General features: G+C 41.1%; 1 protein-coding gene across 1 annotated transcript; it reads left to right on the top strand.

Annotated features, from left to right (window-relative positions):
- Window positions 1-5,938: 5,938 nt before the first annotated feature.
- On the top strand, window positions 5,939-22,032 carry aff3 (AF4/FMR2 family member 3). The gene is made up of 19 exons (XM_022740953.1): window positions 5,939-6,010; window positions 7,640-7,684; window positions 11,518-11,592; window positions 11,936-11,969; window positions 12,093-12,150; window positions 13,440-13,491; window positions 13,913-13,947; window positions 14,125-14,329; window positions 16,598-18,619; window positions 18,768-18,895; window positions 19,076-19,238; window positions 19,328-19,431; window positions 19,591-19,654; window positions 20,089-20,225; window positions 20,343-20,414; window positions 20,532-20,625; window positions 20,755-20,804; window positions 20,907-21,112; window positions 21,278-22,032. The coding sequence occupies exons 1-19, from the start codon at window positions 5,939-5,941 to the stop codon at window positions 21,397-21,399; spliced, it is 3,738 nt and encodes a 1,245-aa protein (XP_022596674.1). The 3' UTR covers window positions 21,400-22,032.
- The last annotated feature ends 265 nt before the right edge of the window (window positions 22,033-22,297 follow it).

Here is a 22,297-nt window from a genome sequence, read left to right as displayed (position 1 = left end):
CCATTGGATGACATCACACCAGAGGGACAAGCCAGTCCAACCAGTTGTTAGGACTTTCAGCATGACATGAATAGGCTTTTTCTGCGTGGCTTTGCATATCCTGCTCCTTTTTATCCGTTTATTATAACCACGCCACAGGCTGTCTGTTGTTATCTGCTGTAAACTGCAGTGTTTTGGACATGTCTCAATTCATAAGGGGAAATAGCTGAGCAGATGGAGCACCAGCATCAATAATGACACTATATTTAATAGTGGTTACGTTTTAAAGGACACATTTAACAAATTGTAACAGGCAGGAAATTTAGTCAAGACAGTTGGATTTGAGCACTGAGCAACGATTATCTGCTTTATCCAGAAAATGCTTAAACATCACTGTAATGAGTAGTTACAGCAGAGTGCCCAAGCTGATGAGTGGCCACAAAACATTAAAAAATATAAATAAGAAAAAAAGAGGGAAAATGATTTATGTTTATTTTTAATTTTTCTCAAATTTCTTTACTTCTAATTTTGAAATATTTGATACTTTCACATCATCAGGCATCTAAATCCATCAAATAAAACAATCTGAGAAGGAAATGTTTGTCCACAGCCACGTTCTGATGAGGGAGAAAGTGAGAAAGGTTGGGAACCACTGCCCGAGAACACTGTCCTTCAAAGTATTGTCTGTAAACCTGCAGCAATATTTCGGCCTGTAGGCGACCTGTTGAGAGAAAACACCCTGGAGAGTTAGACGCAGGGACAAACAGATTCTCACTGAGCAGTCAGGAATCTCTATTCTCTCTAACAGGAAAACACTCCAGCACAGAGACAGGGCTGGACCACAGTCATCAAGACATTAAAAAGATGATTATTAGTTGATTAATCGACTGGTAAAAAATAAATAAATAAATAAATAAATAAATAACAGCTACTTTTTTGAAGCAAAAGAGCCAAACATTTGTTGGTCCCATTCTGAAATCTGAATCTTAACTGCTTTTCTTTGATTTATATGACAGTAAATTGAATATATTTGGCTTTTGGACTGTTGGTTGTATGTCATCTTGACCTTAGGAACACTGTGCATTATTATTTTACTGTTTTCTGACTTTTTGTCAAGATATTTTATCAAAAAAATAGCAGATTAATCACATCACATCCACATAGCCTGTCTTCTGTTATGAAATAGTCACAGTGTGTGAATGTGTGTGTGTTTGTGTGCGCGAGAAAGTGTTAAGAACGTGTTGTCAAACAAGAATACATTATCCAGCCCTCTCATTGCGTTTGTCCTGAGGCAAAAGGGAAAACAGAAAATTTAAGATACATATCACAGTCATGGAGGAAGTAGCAGTTTAGAGGAATACATCTTCACTTCTCCCTTTGTCCACAGGGTGGAGCTCTCTGCACACTGTATATAATGATCTCATAACGTAAACATCCAGTGTTACATGGATGCTGTCATTAAGCACCTCTAGGTGGCCTATGGCTGTACACAGACTGCAAAATTAGCAACAAGTCCGTTATCTCCTGTTAATAACCTCTACACCTCACCTCACCTATATATTCCTTAAGCAGGTCTTTGTAGGTTTATCAGAATGACCTCTCCTGTAGATATCTACTTATATTCTGGGAAAAGGCCTGAGAAACACCAGGACCAAAATACATTTACAACAACTTATTAACACTTCGATTGGCGTGAAAATTCTTCAGCAATGACTTCTTAACATTTAAAATTCCAGATAACTCACTAACGTTTACTGTGGGTTTATTAGAAAGTGAAAAAGCTTTATCATTAATGACTTCATTAACATTTATAACCACAGATGTGTTGGCTTATTAGATGCGTGAGTATTTATAAATGGTTTACCAATCATTTTTTTGCACCAGCTGGAGGGAGCTTTCACAACCGGGCAACCTGAAATTGTTCTTATCAATTAAAAGCTTATAACTGTATATATGAAGCAGCAGCAGAGCCATTAACTATTAATAAAGCCATCATTACAGCTTATAAAGCCTTTAGAAAGGGTGCCTTATTGGACAGTCTTACCAATTGTTCACCCATCTGTCACTACCTGCAGGAATCTGGAATACCCACATGATCTCCATGGCAACCAAAGCAAGCTGCAGGGGCAGACAACGTAGCTCAAGCCCACTCGCTCTCTCCCATCACCTTTCCATCTCCATCTCCTTAATTTTGCCTCTGTGTGTGAAAGTGACAGAGGGTGTGTGTGTGTGTGTGTGTGTGTGTGTGTGTGTGTGTTGTCAGGAAGGCTGACTCTTGAGGCCAGCCGTGTTCTAAACAGACTGCATCGAGGGACGCCGTGGTGCCTTGGAGGTCTTGTCGCCATGAGTCTGTAACCATGGGTGCTATTCTGTGTGGCTGTGGGGACTGGCCCCAGGCATTTCATATCCCTCCATTCCCAGTTCATCCCTACATTTCCACTCTGTTCCACAGGAAAACACAGTTGTTTCTCTGTGTGCTTTGCTTCTTAGGTTTGTGTAGCGTGCATAGGGAAACAAAGCTTCAGAGGGAGATTGAGAGTTTCTGTAATATCAAGACCAAATGCTGTGAGTAAAGCTGGTCCAGATGTAAGAGCAGATATCCAACCAAATATATTCAGCGGCCTCTGTCTAAGGTACATCTGTACAATCTAATGCAATTCAATACAACTGTTCTGCTACAAAGTCTGTATGATGTCTATTATGTTCTGTTTTGAAATAGAACACACCAGCGCGCGTGGTTCAGAGAAGGGCTTTTTTTTTTTTTTTAGAGTAGCAACTAATGATTTTTTTTTTTTTTTGCAGTTTGCGATTAATCAATCATTTTCTAAATTATTAAATGAATTGGTTTGTCTATGAAATGTCAAAAAATTGTGATAATGCCCATTGTAATTTCCAAGAGCCCAAGGTTTTCAAATGTCTTGGAAACTTTTATTTATTTATCTAAATAGTTGCCAATTCATTTTCCATTGATCGAGTAATTGACTAATCATTAAAACTCTACATTTTTTGCCACTGGAATCGGTGCTTACACTGATCTTACAGACCAGGACCTGAAGGACTGAATACACAAGCATATAGGCCAGTACAAATAAGGAAGTGCTCCTTCTCACACTATCAGTCATGCATAATATTCAAATTGTACTGACACATCTCAAAACAATAACCTTTGTCTCTCTCCACGTCTCCTCACCAAGAGCTTGTTCACTGAAACAACAGTTATTGATTTTTTTAAATCACTATTTCATGAACTGCTCTAAAGATTCATCATAATGCACAAAACTGTGATTGGCAACAAGTTATTTGTTTTTTCTATCATGTTGTTTGTTGATGCTGTGTTCCTGCTATTTCCAATGCCATGTATTGTTTTTGTATGCTGTTTAGTGACGTGTGGTGCAACTGAAAATAATACATTTCTAACTGACTAACCAACCACCTTATCAACTAACTCATTCCAGTGTCTATAAGAATTTCATGTTTGTCACCGTCCAATGACAAAGCCGTACCCAGCAAGAACTTCTCTTTTTTAGGGCCATGTATTGACACAATGTCAAAAATCTAAAGGAAAAAATATGACAGAGTTTCTATCTTTCTAGTGAGTGCAGGGGCAAGTGTTACCGACATTATTTCTCATCATGAAAACCAACACCAAGTCCTTCTTTTTTCTCCGTAGCTAATGTTTTTCATGTGTTCAACACCTCGCAGACTAAATGAGTTTCTACATCTGGACTACGCGCTACGCACACAGGCAAACCTCAGTGTCACACAGATGCTTGGGGCTGCCCCTGTGTTCAGTCTTTGACAGGTGCCATATACAAACAAGGGGCACCGTAGGGTCAGGGGTGTGCAGCCAAAACCAAATTCCAGATTCAATCAATTTTCTCTGTAAAGAATATGCTGCTGGTTTAAAGGGAACTAAGTGTTTGTAAGGAACATGGCGTCACCCACATGGCTCCAAATATTAATGCAGTCGGTGCTCTAATATATCAAGCTTCTTGTGTCCTTCTCTCTCTCTTCTCTCAGCCTTCCCCATGAGCCTTCTGAGCCAGCTCATATTTTATTATGACAAGGCAAACCCCATGCAACCCAGAGCCACTTCACAGGCCAGAATGCATTAAGCAGAATGATGGATGGACGAGACAAGCACACAATGCCAAGATGGAGGAAGTAGACATGACCAGACATACATTTTCTGTAACTTAAGTGGGATGTAGCCTCCAGCCAGAGCCAACAATGTTAACCTCGTTACTGATTCATAGTATACATCCAGTCACAAAGCTGTTTAATGTTAGAAGGCTATAAACAATATATTCGCCTGAGACATTCATCTAGCAGAGGGGGGAAAGTACAAGAGCAAGACAAATAAATTTAACAAACCTATTCTCGTTAAAACTCAACTCAGGGTCCACTTACCCAACTGTTGTAGAGCATCATATTGTCCTCATGAGCAGACTGAGTTTTCTCAGTTACCGTGAAACTGTACACAGATGACCAAACTTTGCACGACCCTGAGTACCTTTGGGACTTCTCATCTTTGTCAACTCAAAAACTAATCCTTGACCTTGGAAACACAAAACTAAACATATATGAGCACACAAAAACCCAGTTAGTGTAACAGAGCAGATCTAGCTAGGCTGGGCAATCAAACTTCACCTAGCTGTGTACAAAAGTCCTGTTATGACTCTGGGATATATTTGTAATAAAGTGTACGAGATGTTTGACTTGGCTTCCCATGAACATATGAAAGCCCTGCATGTTTGCTTTTTTAAGTTTATATTTGATATGTTTACATATTGACACAAAACCATAGAGTATGCAGTATATGTGATGTGTAACGTAGTGTCTTATAAGCCCAAGTGGGTGTTTAACATTTTCAAAAACAACGACTCAATAGTAAACCTCGATGTAAAACATTTTTCCATAAAAAGTTGAAGTTGTAAATATTGCCTTATGCTAGAATAAGGTATGGCTTTTTTGCATAGAAATAATGATAGCTGATTCATAGTATAGGTAATAAACCCAAATGAAAAGGTAATCATTTTCTGAAGATGCAGTTCAGTGTTTAATTAACAATGGCTGCGTTACATGTGAAACGTCACACAAAATTATCTCCGCAGCTCTAACTCTACGGAGCAGTTTAGCATCTTTCATCTGATTATTTTGGTTTTACTTACTGTTTGTTTTCTTACACTCACAGCTCCAATCAACTTCATTTGCAGAAACAGAAAGTAACAGTTTTCAGTTAAAGCTCTAAAAACTCTCCATGAGCAAACAGCAGATGGACAAAGTTAGCTGCTGGTAGCTGCTGAACACTGTGGACAATTACACAGCTAAAGAACCAGATGTTTCCCTCAGGAGTTATTTAGACCAAAATAAAGAAAACAAGAGGGAGAGAAAAAAACCGAGCTTAGATACATTGCATGACCAAAACCATGACCCTTAATGAATGTTAATGTTGCTCACTGTCTCCTACATGTATAAATAGGCAACTTTTTGATTTACAGATTGTTGCACTGCCCCCAAGTGGCCAATAAAATCAATTACTACTGGTTTAGGGCCCCATAATTCATAGGTACGCCCCTGTGGGTTGGACTGGATGTCATAAACTTAATACATCACAGTCATGCCTCCGGTGTGTTTAGCAGCCACGGCTGTGTGACATCCAAATTGCGCATTTCAAAAATAAGCAGTAGCCCACTGAGTATATTGTACAGTCACAGTACCACTCTGAGTCGTGATCTCCCTACGTGAGCTGCGTGTGTGTCATCTCTGACGTTATCGAGAAACCGCCTACATCGCCCTCTGTCTCCCTCAGTGACACGGAGACTCCCCAGCAGCTTCGCGGCGGAGCCACGAGTGAGGAGCCGCTCGGTCCGTCAGCGCCAGACACCGCATCCGCCGCGCGTAACTCGAGTCCTCACTGGTATGGACACCGGAGGAAAGCATTGACCATCCAGGAACCATGCCTACTGTCCTCGGTGGCAAAGGAAAACTTTCCATTGTCTGTTTTCTGCTCCGATGCGCATATTCTCAGGTGAGAGGGTGTATGGAGTAAAAAGAATGGAAAGTTGTGATTATTTTTGTGTACGGCACAGTTAGATGGGTCAGTGCCACCAGTTCGTCTTTCGGTGCTTTTCTTGCACCGTACTAGTGCATATGTAAAGGCATCAATTTATACATAGAGTAGCTTCAGGTTATTTGTAAATAATTACCCTTCTTTTAACTCAATACTTGTGCTCTGATCTTCATAAAGTTTCAGTTTGCAGATTAAAAGATTTTCTTTAAAAGCACCCAGCACAGACGGAAATGCTAAATATAAACTGAAAATGAGCATAACTTCAGTAATTGCAGATACTTTAAGAATGCAGCAGGTGGTTGGTCGTGCAGTTGGCTTGCATGCTGCTTGTTGCAGGTGTTATGATGGGTTGTGGTTTGTTTGGCCCTGCGGGATTTCATTCATCTGGGTATTGCACCAGGGCTGCTAGTGGGTATGGACGTGTGAAACACATTGTACATGGTAATATTCTTACTAATGGGCCTGTAAGTGTAAACTGGGTAAGCCGGCCTGACTTTTGCCTGTGCACCACCACAGGGTGCTAAAATACTGTCTGTGTTTATGTTTTTCATTTAGTGCCAAGGGCCTCATAACCGCCTTGTGGCTGTGATAATTTTCACACATAGAGTTTCCATCTGCAGGCTTAAAGTCCAGCCACTCAGACACTGACCTTAGTGAGTCATGCATGCAAGAAGAGGCAGTTTCACACACACACACATGAATGCACGCTGCACTACAAACATTTTCGACTGTGCATACTCATGCTGCACAGATGGCATCAATGGCAAGAGTGGTGCATAGAGGTTAAGAAGCGAATCACCAAGAATCAAACCCCTGAATGAATGATTGAGGAGCACAGTTATTGCCGGTTATTGCAATGGTTCAAATTCATTGCAATGGCATGGAAACCATGCCATTGCAATGAATTTGAATTGTGAGCTGAATTGTGAAAAGGAGAGAAACATGGGGGAGGGCAAAAGATAGTGAGAGAGAGAGAACAGGGTTGCTTAATGTGGATGGAAACAGAAAGTTGCTTGCAACAGTATCAGCATCCGTCTGATCATCTGCAGCTGTGATTTCTGAGATATGAGTCATCAACGTCCCCTCAACTCTCACAATTACTGTTTGTGTGTGTGAGACGGTGAGGTTGACAGTACAGGGCTACACTGCAGTGTGAATGTTAGGACAAAAAATGGCGGGAAGCAGAGTGCAGAAGGTGATATTTTTGTGTGTGTGTGTACTTATGTGTATCTGTCTTTGTGATGTAGACTGAAACATGAAAGTTCATATCTTGAGCAAAGGCTAATGAAAGAAATGAATGAGTTTATGTACTTTGTACGTGCACAGCTATGTTTGCTGCTGAACGCGTTTAATCGTGTACTAAATCTGAATTTCAAATGAGCTACGAACTGTACCAACTTTGCTGTAATTTTGATGCTCAAATATGGTTTGTGTGCTCACTCAGCAATAACTCTTTTCCAGCTGCTTGCCTAGTTGATAAATGAAGCAATCTGTTGCTCTGAAGGGTTACAAACTCCCTCTGATTAGCTGTCAGTCTTAACTTCCTGTGACTTTGTCCTCATTTACTCTACACGTCTGTTTGCACAGGTAACAAGAAGCCAACATAACAGTTGTGCCAAAGATATTCTGGAGGTAAGGAATGACTTTAAATCTTTCTATTTCTTGACTTAAATTATGTTTTTTTAAGTATCCCAATAGGAATAATTGACCTTAACCCTTTGCAACGATGAGCTCCATCCCTCGTTAAGTGTATCAAGTCATATTGTGAATGTTTTGCATTTGATTATGTAGGGTTTGAGTCACTGGAGTCTTCAGATTCAGTAGTTTGATTAGTGTCATTGCTTAGAGGGGAAACACCAGCAATAATAATCTCACAAAGGGTTCTGACTAATTATTTTCATTATCAGTTAATCTGTTGTTTATTTTTCTGAATAATCAATTAATCATTTACTCTATGAAATGTGAAATATGTCTGACCAACAGTGCAAAAACATCTTAATATCTTAACATGTGAGAGGCTGGAATCAGAGACATTATCATGTTTACAATACTATAAAACAGAGTAAGGCAGCAAATCTTCACACTGGGAAAGATGGAAGCAGAGAATGTTAAGTATTTTTGCATGAAAAAATTACTTGAATGATTAAATGATTATAATAATCACAGATTTATTTTCTGTTAATCGACTAATCAGTTAATTGACGAATCATTTCAGCTCCAACCTCACAGATCTCTTAGTCCCAGTGGTCTTTTAGCATTCATTATAAGTTGGAGGTTTTAAAAAGCAGAGGGCGTCCTGTAACGAGTGTGGGACGGAGAGAAGGAGCAGAGGAGAAGAGTGGGGACACAGAACATGAAGTGGGGAAGGGTGGGAGGCAGATAGCAACACATAATGCTCCACCTGGGAGCCTTGTTGTTGCTGGAGGAGGAAAGGGGTGAGGGCTGGTGCTGTGTCCTTGGTGACTGAGGGAGGAGATAATGAAGTGAAAGGATGAGCAGAGAGAGGAAACACTTGCCCTCTAGGGCTTAATGTAGAGAGTGGGAAGAAAGAGGTGGAGAAGAGGAAGAGAAAAGATTTAGAGTCACCTGCCAGGTTCATTAAAAAGAGTCCTATTATGAACATCTCACAGCGAATAAGTGACTCCCATTTCAGATAAAGAAATAGGTTGACATTTTGGCAAATATTGTTATTAGCTTTGATTCAGACAAGAAGATTGGTCTCTATGGTAAATGTGAAGGTACAAGCAGCAGTTGGTTAGCTTAGCTTAGCATGAAGACTTGAGACAGGGGAAAACAAACTAGACTGCACCTGCTGGCTAAAAAGTGATGGTTTATTTCATTTGCACGACAACCATCACCACAGAAAAAAATGTTGTTTTTAGGGAGATTTCCAGCCTTTATGCTAAGCTAAGCTAACTGGATAGTGGCTGTGGCCTTATATTGAACAGACAGATATGAGAGAGGTATCGATATTAACTCTCACACACGCACACACACAACAAACCCTCAAACATCAGAGATGATAAAACATGACCTTTTCCAGAGTCTGCTCACTGTTTCAGCAGTCAAGCAACCTCGTGCTCTCTCTCAATGAATGACTGTTACACACATATACTTTACACAGTGAGCCCCCATGCCTCCACATTATGACACAGCTGAGGAACCAGATCATGCTAAAATGGTAGATGAATAGCACAAAATCAGGCCATTTTGTCAGCAACCACAAGGCCTGGTTTGTCTGAGTGTGACTGCGGGCAATCTAATCAGCAGAGATGATAATCAGAGCCGGAGCAAAGACAGCGTGCTGTAGATGCAGAGCTCTCTCCATGTGGCTGGTTTCCTCTCCTGCGCCGTGCAGGGAGAACAAATAAGAAATAGGGTTAATCTTTCTTGATAGTCCAGGTGTATAATCATGTGTAATCAACACAGACTCTTTCATCTTTGCTCAGGGTGAGCAGAGACATGTGTGGCATGTGCACACATATGCACAGAGAGAGAGACAGACACCCAGCTGTGAGTCTCCACCCCATGTATTTGAAATAATTACCTCTGGGTAATTTGCAGTGTTTCATTTATCATGTTTTAGTAAATACTAAACTAAAAAGCTCTTTGAGCACACACACACACCTCTGCTAAGCCTACATTATCCTCCATCACGATTTAATCTGCATCAAAAGCACAGGGTAACAGACAATCACACTGATTGGGAGATGGCGGACATGATTTTTGGTGCGACTACTAAAGATGTAGTAAAAATATATCATGCTGGTGTAGCGAAATACCATCAACTTTTGCAGGGTGGTGATAAACTATTCAACTGCATGCAAGAGTTGAATAACAACTACAGTTACAGCTAACAGTAATTGTCATTTTATATGTATGTATGTATTGATTATCTCATTTACTAATTTTTAGTCTGTATGATGTCCAAAAATAATCCTAAATGTCGACATTAGCTGCCTAAACTGATGTCTTAAAATTGCTTAAGTGGGTTCAGTTAACACTAATAAGAAATTTGACATGTTCACATTCAAGTTGCTGCAACCAGCAAATGTTTAGTGTTTTTCTTTTATAAATTAGTAAAATAAATAATCAATTACAAAGCTTGTTTGGTAACTGATTAATTCATTTTCTGTGAAATTACTTCTTTAGTCGGCTAATGTTTCACTATTTTTAGTGACCTTAATTATATTGGTCCCCATTCAGTTCCACATTGGACCGCTCTTTGGCTCTGATAACAGCTGACAGGTCACAGCAGTGACTCAACTAAGGGCAATATCAGTGTTTCCTGCAGCAGCTCAGGGTTGATGGGTGGATGTTTCTTTTAGTTCCTTCCTTCCGAGCTCTTCCCGAAAATGTTCAAACAATTCAATTCTGCAAAGTGATTCATATTTCCGCCTCTATTGTACACTCTTTAGCTGGCTATAATTGTTACATACAACTGCACTATGATTTTAACTGTTGCACTGGGCACTGATGATTACTTGTTGTGACCCGAGCCACCTGACGTCTTTCACATTCCTCTCCCCTGGGCCGCCCTTCAAGCAACAAATGTTTTGATGGGGGGTATCTTATATTCTAGTTCACTGATTGCACACCTTTGAAAATTTAAAGAGAAAAGAGATAAATATTTAATAATGTACTGCTGGAGGCTGCTAAAGAGACTCATACCAGAAAATGGCAATTACAGGAGAGCCTTACTTTAAATGAATTACAAATTACAATGGACATTTACAAAATGGAGACAGTAACAGCATGTGTCAATCATAAATTGGAACAATTTGCTTCACACTGGGAAAAATGGGTTAACTACGTACATCTGATTTTATTTTTACAAATGAATGATTATGTTGCAAATAAAAGATCACGCACTAGTTGTACATCATTTTTCCCTTTGTTTTTTCTTTTCTATGTGTACCTATGATATAGTAATATTTTGAGACTTGAGCAAATTAGAATTTGTGATATTTATATATATATATATATATCATCATCATATATAATGATACTCAGGTGTATCCTCCTGAAATGGAAAATCATGCATTGCACACTGAGTGATCACAGCCATGTGAATTTCTTTTTTTTTTTTCAACCGGCTGTGAAACATAAAAAGATCAAAAAGATCATTGCAAACTGCGATCAATCAAAACAAAATGATTGCACAGAAATCTTGACACCACTGCAAAGTACACACTGTGAAGTTACACTAGACACTGAGGCTGACTTCATATTTCCACCCAATCACACTCCCCCTGGTGGGGAGGAACTGTGCTCATAACAAGAGTCAGCTGGCAAAAGAGGCTCTCTGCACTGTATGCGTGTAAATGGGAGAGAAGTTAAATCAAAGAAAAATAAAGGAAGTTCTGATGACGGATTTAGGATGCTTGAAGCTCCTGAATGTGAAGGTAATCACTCACAGTGACACCTCACAATTCACCTTTGACCCCCCCACTGCTGTTTCACAGGACATGACTCAGTCCTGGCCGTCCCAGCAAGCCTTAGGGGGTGACCAGGCCCAACGAATCCTCTACAGCCCTAAGGTATGTGGGTGTGTTTGTTTATCTCTGATAATTAAAGAGAAACCACCAATTTTACACATTAAAGTTTGAAAATGAAAAAGAAAATCTGGGGGTGTGGAGTTACTCAGAGGTGAGCTTACCAGACCTCTACGCGACTCTACATTAACTGTCAATAGAATAACACACCAAAATCTCCAACCAAGCTGTCAATGGCAGAGTTGCATTGTGGGTAATGGAGGTGCCAGGTTTTTGATAAGGATGAAGGTATGGAATAAAAAAAAGATGGCACTGTAACAGTGCAATGATTGTAACTGTGTAAGTAAAGATTTTTACACACTGTTTTATGTTCTCCCTCTGTCCTAAGGATGCAAAACAACCAACCACACAACAAAGGCAAAGTAAGTGTTCACTGATTAATGAGTTTGCATATCTGATACGAGCAACATTTTACAACTGCTTCTCTATTAGATGTTTGATATGATTTGTTTTCTGGTATTACATATGTTCTCTCTCTTTGTTAGGTCGGGGGGATGTTCAGCAGCGAATGACCCGTCACCCTCACGTGGCACCGCACAAATCGTAAGTGAGGCATGAGGAAACATGATCCACCAAGAGGTCATCAATCATGAACTGCAACTGTGGAACACACACAGATGATAAAATACATCACGCACATAACTGATGTGTTCCCCTTAGCAACTTTGGTGAAACTAATTTCTGAACATCATCTAAACAGCCACAAGGAAAAGCATTAATGACAGGGAGAGTGAAGCAATGTAGATATATAGGGGTCAGTGAGCTAACAGTGTTTCAGGCTATGTAACCTAAGTCAGGTCAAAGGTCAGTTAACAATCCTGAAAGCTGTCAGTGGAGACTGATGTGCTTCTGTTGGTTAACTCTATACATCCTCTTTTTAATGGGAAACACATGTTCAGTAGCATGAGCCAACTGCATGTCTCACCATATCACACAGCCTTTGTTATGCAATACTGCAGTTTTATGACAGTTCACATTTCCAAAATATTTGGAAAAAGTATTTTTTCCACAATTTTTGAGAACTGTTAGCATTTAAACTAAAATGTGTCCAGTTACATACATCAGCAAACCAAAAATATCAGCTCAGTAAAGTACATTAGCAATCTTATTCCACTCAATGGACACGTGAGTAAAATTACATTATTTATTTAAGAATGATCAGCAGTATGAACTTTGCGGTTTACTATTAAATTATTGGTCATCTTAACACCTTAAATGCAAAATTGGTTATGGTTTGTAAATTAAATCTGTGGAAATCTATGTTTTTGAAATATAACTGGTTATGAAGCTTTATCTAAGGTACAAATAAACCATGTTCTACCATATATAAATGTAACAGTGGAGTAGGTGTATAAATAAGCTGCTGTAATAGCGGCTGATCAAACTCAAAAACTTGTTTTTGAAATGAAAGTCATATTTTGATGAAAACTGGGGGATGCACTAAGGATGCACGCATCCAGATACACTGGATTGGTATCATGCTGGTGCTGTGTTTATTAAACAGATAAGGTATAAAGCATGACGTGACCTATCCACATTAAATACAGTCTCTCCATCAATATCATAAAGATTTTTGTGTTTCTGCTAAAATTTACGATCATTCAGTCATACCATTCCCTGGCATCCTATTACCTTACATAAAAATGATTGCAATGATTTTGAATTCAGCAAGGAGAGAGACCTGGTCAGAGATCAGTGCTCTCTACCAGCTGATACCCTGAGTTTAAGTATCTGAATCAGTAGTGGTGGAGGAAAAAAATGGATTAGTGCATCTCTATTGAAAACCCTAAGAACAGTGTGCCCTTTTTCTGACTGTGTTTGTTTGTTTACAGCATGCTTGCTGATGACCTGAAGCTGAGCAGTGATGATGATGACACTCAAAGGGTATGTAACACTCTGCCCCTTTCCCCTGAAACCAAAAAAACAAATCACCATGTTTCAAAGTGCTTTCAAGATAATATGCCTTTAGTAGCAGCTGTGTCCTAAGCTGATCCCCATACTATTTTGCATGCTCGAGGAGGCAGACAGTGTGAGAGGGCGGGAAAAGTGTAAGGGAAAGTATAACAAAGACGATTACTAGAGTATTTGGCAGGTCCTATTGGAGGATACCTGTTTTCTGGTAGTGTTTAATGGTGTGCTCACACACCCATATGCAGCTCAAAAGGTATTCAGATAGAATTCCTTTTTTGCTGCTAATTATATAAAGACACCAAGCAGCAGAGGTAGCAGGTCGAGTGAAGTAAGTTGTTCACTACGCTACTGCTGTGAATGATAACTTTCTGTTTCTTGTTTTGCGTCCTTGAAGGCCATTCATGAGTCAGCTTCCTGGGATAGACACAGGTATTTGATTGTAAAATATTGTGTGCATATTTTTTTCGAGTGTTTGTCTGTAAACATAAGTGAAACCGTGTGTGCCATGAATAGCAACAGTATCTATCTGCCTGTGGATGTGTGCTCTCCTCGGCCGTGTACCTATGCTGACCCCGCTCTGATGTTTGTGTGTGTGTTGACTGACAGCCTGTCAGCACAGCGAGTGCACACACATGGCAGGCGGGTGAGACATTCCAGCTCGGACTCTTCAGGCTCAGACTCCTCTGCCGAGTCAGGCAGCAGTAGCCTTCGTTCCCGGAGCCCGAGCCCAGACGTTCACCCGGATCCCGCATCGCCAGCCAACACACAGCCACTGTGCAGCAACAAGGAGGTACCGAAGCTGAGCCACACAGCCCCCTCTTCTGCTCTCTGTCTTCTCTGTCCATGTCTCGCTTGTCTGTCTCCTCCGTTTGTGTGCCTTCGGGTGAATTCTCTGCAGGGAGTGGTGGCCACGAGGCACTTGACGGCAGGTGTGGGGAGGGACAGAGGAATGAGGAATGTGTATGAGTTGGAGAGGAGGAGGAGGGGGTTGAAGGCAGGCGTAGCTTTGGGAATTAGTGCCTGGGTGTCATGTCAACAGGCTGAGTCTTAAAGAGGAAAGCCCTCAGGAGGTGGAAGTCATCAGGACTCCGGTTCATGTTGACATCTACAACTAGAGTTACCCTCTTTGTCAAAACATCTCACATGAGAATGAGGCCAGCTTGCATTTCAGTGTCTCAGATAAATATTGAACGGGGGATTTAGTGCTGCAGTGAATGATGGGCTTTTGGTGGTGAAGGGTATTGTGGGGGTTTGTTTGAGACGTGTGCTCGGTGGGGAATGAAAGGGAAACCTGCTTCTCTTTTATGAATGGAAGGCCCTGTAAGACATAGCAGACTGTATCACTAAACATGCACTACATTGGGCCCCTATCGAGAGGTAGGCAGTGGAGTGTGTGTTTTTTGGAGGGGGAGGGGGAAGGGGTGTACACCATGTGTTTTTCATTTATGTGGAGTGTTTGAGTGTCTCCCAGGGAAGAGATGGGGGTTGGAGTTCTGGACGCAGCAAATCCAGAGTTCCAGGTAGTGAGAGAAAGAGGGAGGGACAGAAAAAAAGGAGGGAGGGTAACCGAGACGGTACAAGAGATGCAGTGTCTTCTCTGGAAAGAGGGCGAGGGATGTGGGGAAGGAGGGAAGGGGGGTCACTGTTTGACTTGAGGAGTAGAAGTTTAATTTAGCTCCTGGTCAACTAAGGGAGCAAAAGAGAACGCGAGAGAGAAAGAAGTTTGCCCTCCAGCTGTGAGTATCCTCTCTGTTTTTTTTTTTTTGTTTTTTTTTGTTTTTTTTATTTTAGTAAAAACTTCTGTTTCCTCTTGTGTTCTTCACATTCTTACAGTTACCAAGCCAGTTGTTAAACAAACATTAAGTGAGTCATTTGACATAATTGGATGGGGGGTTGAGCTACTGTAAGCACAGATGTGGATTGTTAGACTGTGTAGTAAGTAAGGTATTTGAAGGAGTTTATCACGTCGGTTTAAGTTTTTATTGAACTAAGTTTTTAGACGTGAGTCATGTTCCAGATTTTTCATTTTGATTTTCCCTAGTTTCAACAGCAGCTGAGTCAGTGAAGTGCCGTAAATGTGCTGCATTTTAGATGGCTCTATTGGAATGTGCAGATGTTGTACTATGTTGGTTAAATGTAATGTTAAGTGACCCTTCATTCTCTGCTTGCACTTCATCTCTTAATTAGTGCGTGTACAAGTGGTGAAATGTAACAACGTACTTTTACTCATGTATTGTAAGTGCAATTTGAGGTACTTGTACTTTACTTGAGTGTTTCCTTTTTCTGCTAGACAGACAAACTTCACTATATTTATATTTAAGAGCTAAACTAGTTACTCTACTAAAATCTTTTAACTTTCAATTTCACTATCAATTTTTTAAATATTGTGCACATTTCCTGCAAAAAATCCCTCTTATCAAGTCATGTTTATATAAATATAATTGAGTCCCAACATGTTATTTTCATGTGAAAAATTCTACCATAGTATGAATATTTTAGCATTTTCCCATGCAGAATTCCTGAAATCAACTCTCAGTATTCATATTTCTACGACAGAGACTTTCTTGTTCTTAAGATGCAGTCAGATCTTAAGACAGGTTCATTTGGATTAAAATGTGTTGACTTACTTTTACCATACTAACAGATTGTTTTAGGAGCCATAATAGCCAGAATTGTCTTAATAAGACTGGGGCTTTTGAACTGTTAGAGACTGTACTGCCCAATACTATATGAAGTAGTTGAAATGATCAGATTTTCAACCAGTTGTAGCAGTAAAATGCATTAACATATTTATACATCAGTAATAGTAATCCAGTAATATATCTATAAACTATGAAATGAAACAACTGTATCTTTACTTTTGATATTTGATAAGTAAGTTTTAATGTGGGACTTGGTAACAGAATACTTCTACATTGTTGTATTATTACTTTAGAAAAGGATCCATGTAGACTTCTTCCACCACTATATGTGTGTATTAAGCCTCTATATTAGCAAAGATTTCATTTAAAATGTATTTAGTTTATTTATGATTACTATTTGTAATTTGTGTCTCTCTCTTTTTCTGTGCTTTCTTTAGAATGATCATCCCTCTGCTGCCCAGTGGCAGTTAGATAAATGGCTGAAGAAGTCCCGCAAAAAATCTGCCAGCAGTGAACAAGATCCTTCCCACAGTGCTACAGGACACCTGTCCTCTCCTCACACCCAGCGAGCCCCATCTCCAGCCAGATCCTGGGACAGCAATCAGGAATACAGCCCTAGTCAAAGCCCTATTCCCAGCCCACAGTTCAATTACAGCCACAACAATAGCCCCCTACCTAGCCCTGGTTACAGCTACTGCCCTAGCCCCAGCCCATTCCCCAGCACCTGTCCAAGTCCCAGCCCTAGCCCGAGGTACAGCCCAATCCCAAGCCCAGTTCTAAGTGTTTGCCCCAGTCCATTTGGGAGCCCAGGAGGCAGCTGCAGCCCAAGCCCTGTCCCTAGAGACCCTCCAAGAAGTCCAAGTCCCAGCTTATCTCCTCCTTCAAGGGTTTGTCACGACCCTGGGGTTCAGAGTCAGAACCAAACGCAACCTAGCCTAACGACTAATTCACACAGGAAAAAAATTAGGTCAAGGATTCCCCGGTTGCCTAGCATCGACACCAAGAACAAGCCCACAAATAGTAGTCATCCTCCGCCAACTCATCAGCACAAGCCCAGGACTCAACCCTCACAGGACCGAGACCAAAGCCAAAGCAAATCCAAGGCCACTGCTGTTTTAAACTCTAACCAGAGTCACAACCACAAATCTAGACCCAAGTCTAACTTTCATCTGAATTCTAAACAGCTCTCAGAGGCTCCCAAAGCCAAACACGCATTAAATTTTGAGCAAATCCAAGGGAGCAGATCCCACCACAGGTCCAACCACAAGCCCAGGCCTCCGTTTCAACCCAGCTCACAACATAGCCCCACAAGAGCAAAGCACTTAGTTCCTGCTAGTCGTGAAACCAATGCCCACAGTACTCATTCCCAATCTACCTCTAAAGCTGCTACTAATTCTGGTAGTGGGTTGAACTCTAGGGCTAGTCCTAGCCTAAAACCTAGGGCCAGGTTGTGGGAGGCTACAGCGTCAACTCCTGTGAATGTTAATCACACAAAATCACAGAAGAAAACCCAAAATAAGGAACAGCAGGTGGACGACAGAGGAGATCATCTGATCCAAGCAGAGGGGAGAAAGCACGAGAGAAAAGAGGACAGACATAGGGAAAAACAGCAAGGGAAACAGGAAAGAAAGGAAGACAAGAGGCTGGCGGAGGAGCAGCTACTGAGACGTCCCTGGATCCAGAGTTCAGCGGAAGAAGAGGAGGAGGAAGAGGAGGAGGGAGTACTAGAAAGGCAGAGGAGGAGAGAGGAGACAGCAAAAGGGGAAAACAGGAGAAGGAGGGAGCAGCAACACAGACGCGAATGGCAAACAGTCCAGACCAAACAGAGAGTGTCAACCAACACCAAGCGACACCGCCTTCACGAGGACTCACACCACCAAGGGAGGACAAAAAAGGGAGGGAAAAGTGAGGAGGAGAGAGAGTTACAGCCAGACCCTTCACCTTCGCCGTCACATTCCCCAACTCCTCATAGGCCATCCTCCTCATGCTCATCCTCTTCTTCTTCCTCCACAAATTCAGATTCTGAATCTGAACATCAGGCTCCGATCACCAAAGTTCCAGCAGATTCTACCTCCCACAAGAGACTCGCCAGGAGAGGGCAACAAGGCCCAGGCAGACCTGACGCCAGCAGGCCGAAGGTGGTGCACTCCAGAGGACCTATTTCGGCTAATCCAAGTGAGGGGCAGCAGAGTGAGGGGAAGCAAAAACTCTACACCCTAGTCCCTTTTGGGCGAAGTGACCAGGCTACAGTGTCTTCTCAGCGAGGGCTTAGAAATCTGGTGGTGAAGATAGACCTCTGCCTTCTCAAAAGGGTCCCTGACAGCACTACTACTTCCACTGTTAAAAAACCTTTTTCCTCTCCCTCGTCCTCTTCATCAACCAAGGACAAACAAAGAGAGGCTATGAAACACCTGTATACACCGGACACCGGGACAAAAGACAGCAAAAGGAAACGCAAGGTAGACAACACATACTGTATATTTGTGTTTCTTCTCAGTTGAATCTTGAAGTGTCTCTGCACATACTTAAATGCATGAATATGAGGATGAAAGCGTTGATGTAGGCCTGTTCTTCAAAGCGTGCCTATGTCTGTGTGTATGTTACCAGCTTGAGAATGGCGAGTCACACAGAGAAAGCAAGAGGAGTCTTCCTCATGCAAGTGATCTCTCAGGTCGCACAGAGTCATCAGCTAACACAGCTGAATGCAACATTGTGACTGAGACCACACACAATGGGTAAGAAAACACAATACACACCATTTTGTGTCATATATATATTTGTGCAATAATACTGTATGCACAAATATGTGTTTATATATCATATATATATATATATATATATATATATATATATATTTAAATCCCATGTTAAGTGTGTTTGCATAAATGCACATGTGGGTATGTGTGTACTTGCAGGTACTTGGAGGAGTATTTAGACAGCAAGAGGCCACTGTCTCCCCTGTCTCCACTGTCCAACAGCCCCGAGTCCACCAAACCTCCCTCCAAAACAAACACCTCAGAGCAGCATCAAATCCACACCAATAAGAACAGAGACAAGAATAGAGATTCTGCTGTAAAGGTACTACAAATGACTGCTTATTGAGATCCAAACTCCATTGGTTGCAACATTTTAGTTTAATACACCTCATTTTAAACCTGTACACTCAGCCCAAGATGGAGGTGGAATGTGTAAAAGTATCACGACAGCCCCAGCCCTTGTGCGAGTCCTGGGGTCTTACAGGACACAGGGGGACCGTGCCGAACCATGACACGTGAGCAATCATACCTACTTCACACAGTGCATCACTGCACAGCCCACACTTGTTGTTTGTCACATAAAGCCTCATAAAGCCAATTGTGACTTACTGATAACATAAAACACTTTGACTGTACTGCACTTTATTTTTCTGTATTTTTGTTCATCTTCCTAGTCCACACCATGCTGAGTACTACTTACATGAGGCTAAACGGATGAAGCACCGTGCTGATGCAATGGTTAGTCCTTGATTTTTGATTGAATATAAATTGTCAAGAGGGAAGTGAAATTGGGATGTTGTACAATTAGTGAATTAGAATTAGAAACCAAAACTGAATTTACACAGCGCTTCTGTTTCCAGGGAGGATACAGAGAAAGGAACATGCAATATACTGTATGTATATGCTGTATACTTTGTAACATTGTGCTTTGGTCAATCAGAAGGAAAACAAACAAAATAGATTCTTGATGGGTACTAGCCCCATTTCTAAACTTAGTACTTTGATGGAGCTACATTAGCCATTTCTCCCTATGTCCAGTTTTTGTGCTAAGCTAGGCTAAACCTGTCCTGTTGAAGACCTTCCCAGGTAATTCCCACTTGGTTTAGATGCTTAAGACTAAAATATGAAAGTACTCATTTAATATTTACTCCCATCTTTGTTTTTTTTTTCAGGTGGACAAGCTGGGGAAGGCTGTGAACTACGTTGACGCTGCTCTCTCCTTCATGGAATGTGGGAAAGCAATGGAGGAAGGCCCACTCGAGGCAAAATCTCCATATACCATGTACTCAGAGACAGTGGAGCTTATAAGGTAAATTAGACATCAGTGCAAAACCAGATACAAGTTATTTGGATTTGGACATAAAGAAAACAGACACATACATATACATAAACCGCAGCTCCATTGTTAATAGTCCTGTGTCTTTAGGTACGCAATGAGGCTGAAGAGCCACTCTGGCCCTGGGGCAAGACAGGAAGACAAACAGCTGGCGGTTCTGTGGTGCGTACGTCATCTCCTCTGTTTATGCCACATCTATCACCATGCTGAAGGACCTGCATTTTGAGTATGATTTGTGGTCCATCTCAGTCTCTTTGACTTGCGTTTGTGTGCCCACAGTTTCCGATGCCTTGCCCTACTTTACTGGCAGATGTTTCGCTTAAAGAAGGACCATGCACTGAAATACTCCAAAGTGCTGCTGGACTATTTTAAGGTATATCTAAAAACGACAAGTCCGATTTGCAATTTACACAGAGACAATTACATAGATTTCTGGACGTCATTTGCTGTAAACATCAGAATAACTTTTAGTCTTATTTACATCATTGTCATGTCATTACAGAGTTCTCCCAAAGTGCCTACTACACCACCCTGTTGGAATGACTCTGGGAAGTAGGTGGATAATAACTTTATATTTTAGCCTCTCTGTTTCATCATTTTGTTTCCATTCCATCCATCCATCCATCACTCTGTTGTATGTGTTTTCACTCCCAGGGGTGCAGGAGGACCCCCGTCATCACTCTCACCCAATGCCAAACACCTTGGACGGGGTTCACATGGGGGCAGCACCTCCCCCTCTCTCATAAGCATTCCCCAACGTATCCACCAGATGGCAGCAAATCACCTTAACATAACTAACAGTGTCTTGTACAGCTATGAGTACTGGGAGGTGGCTGACAACCTTGCAAAGGAGAATAAAGGTATGCACTCTCCTCATAGTCACACATATGCATCAGTTGTATATGGTGGGAAAAAGTCTTTGTTAACAGATTTACAAGAGAATAAGTGACAAATGTCAAATGTATCTCTTTGACCACCCATGACAGTGAGTTTTTAACAGCATTTTTTCCCCTCTCCCATCACAGAGTTCTTCAATTACTTGAATACTTTGTCTGGGCCACTGACTCTTCACAGCAGCATCGCTCACACAGTCCAATACACCAGACAGGCTCTTCAGTGGATACGCATTAGTGCCAAACTTAACTAAGGAGGGATTTGCCGTTACCTGTTCACTGGATCTCCAGGTCTCATTTAATGTAGAGGAGAGAAAAACTCTATGCAGCTAACAGGGCAGCACGGATGCTATACTGTGCTGTGTGTAATGGAGTTGGATAAAATCCTATGGAGCCTGACATCTGTCATCCTCATAGGATGTCGGGGTGCTCACCATCAGGGCCTTACTCTGTGCAAAGCCTTCTGAAGGTGCAAACTTTGAACATCTCACAGATTTATTACATGCACCTTCTTCCTCATCAATGGATTAATCTGAAGAGTTGTGTGTGGTTTGGATTTGAAGTCTCTAATCATTTGCCAAATGTCCCTTGGATCTTGAAGAACCCATATACAAAGCCTTTTTTCATAATTTGGAATTCATCGCCATCCAGCGGACTATTTCTCTGGGACTAAAAAAGGAGAAGATGCTACATAGACCAACCAATCATAAACCACTTTCTCCAAAGTACACTTGTTTGCATCTTTCCTTATGAAGGTTTAAATGACTCTTACTTTTAAAATCTCTGATACTTTCATTTTTATGTGTTTTTACTGTGCAATATTTGATGGATTATCAATTTTTAGAAAAAAGAAAATACAAGAGAATAATAAAATGTTGTTGAGTCTAGATGCCAAAATCAAAGGTTGCAAATTTTCTTTTTGGCCCTTTTTGAGTGTGTGGTTATGTAATTGACTGAAAAAATGAAGTTGAAGAGGTCATCCAGATTTCCTCTTGGTAAGTTTATTTTGTTGGGTCTAGTTTAGGAGTATTAATTTTACATTCCCAGCTTCTATGATGGTGCATTTCATTCCATTCCTCACAGACTTATGGGCTTGAGAGAAAAGAAGAAAGTGTACTTGCAGCATGAGTGAAACAGGAAACATAGCATCGC

Source organism: Seriola dumerili, unplaced genomic scaffold (assembly GCF_002260705.1).
Source record: "Seriola dumerili isolate Sdu_G_001 unplaced genomic scaffold, Sdu_1.0 BDQW01000052.1, whole genome shotgun sequence".
In the NCBI taxonomy this organism is placed as follows: Eukaryota; Metazoa; Chordata; class Actinopteri; order Carangiformes; family Carangidae; genus Seriola; species Seriola dumerili.
This window is presented reverse-complemented; position numbering and strand designations above follow the sequence as displayed.

What these genes read in the sequence shown, in the direction of transcription:
- aff3 (XM_022740953.1), top strand. Translation starts at nt 5,939, where the DNA reads ATGCCTACTGTCCTCGGTGGCAAAGGAAAACTTTCCATTGTCTGTTTT. An exon ending in AACCACACAACAAAGGCAAA is followed by an intron (nt 11,970 to 12,092) that starts GTAAGTGTTCAC and finishes TCTCTTTGTTAG; the next exon opens with GTCGGGGGGATGTTCAGCAG. An exon ending in TGCTGCTGGACTATTTTAAG is followed by an intron (nt 20,626 to 20,754) that starts GTATATCTAAAA and finishes ATGTCATTACAG; the next exon opens with AGTTCTCCCAAAGTGCCTAC.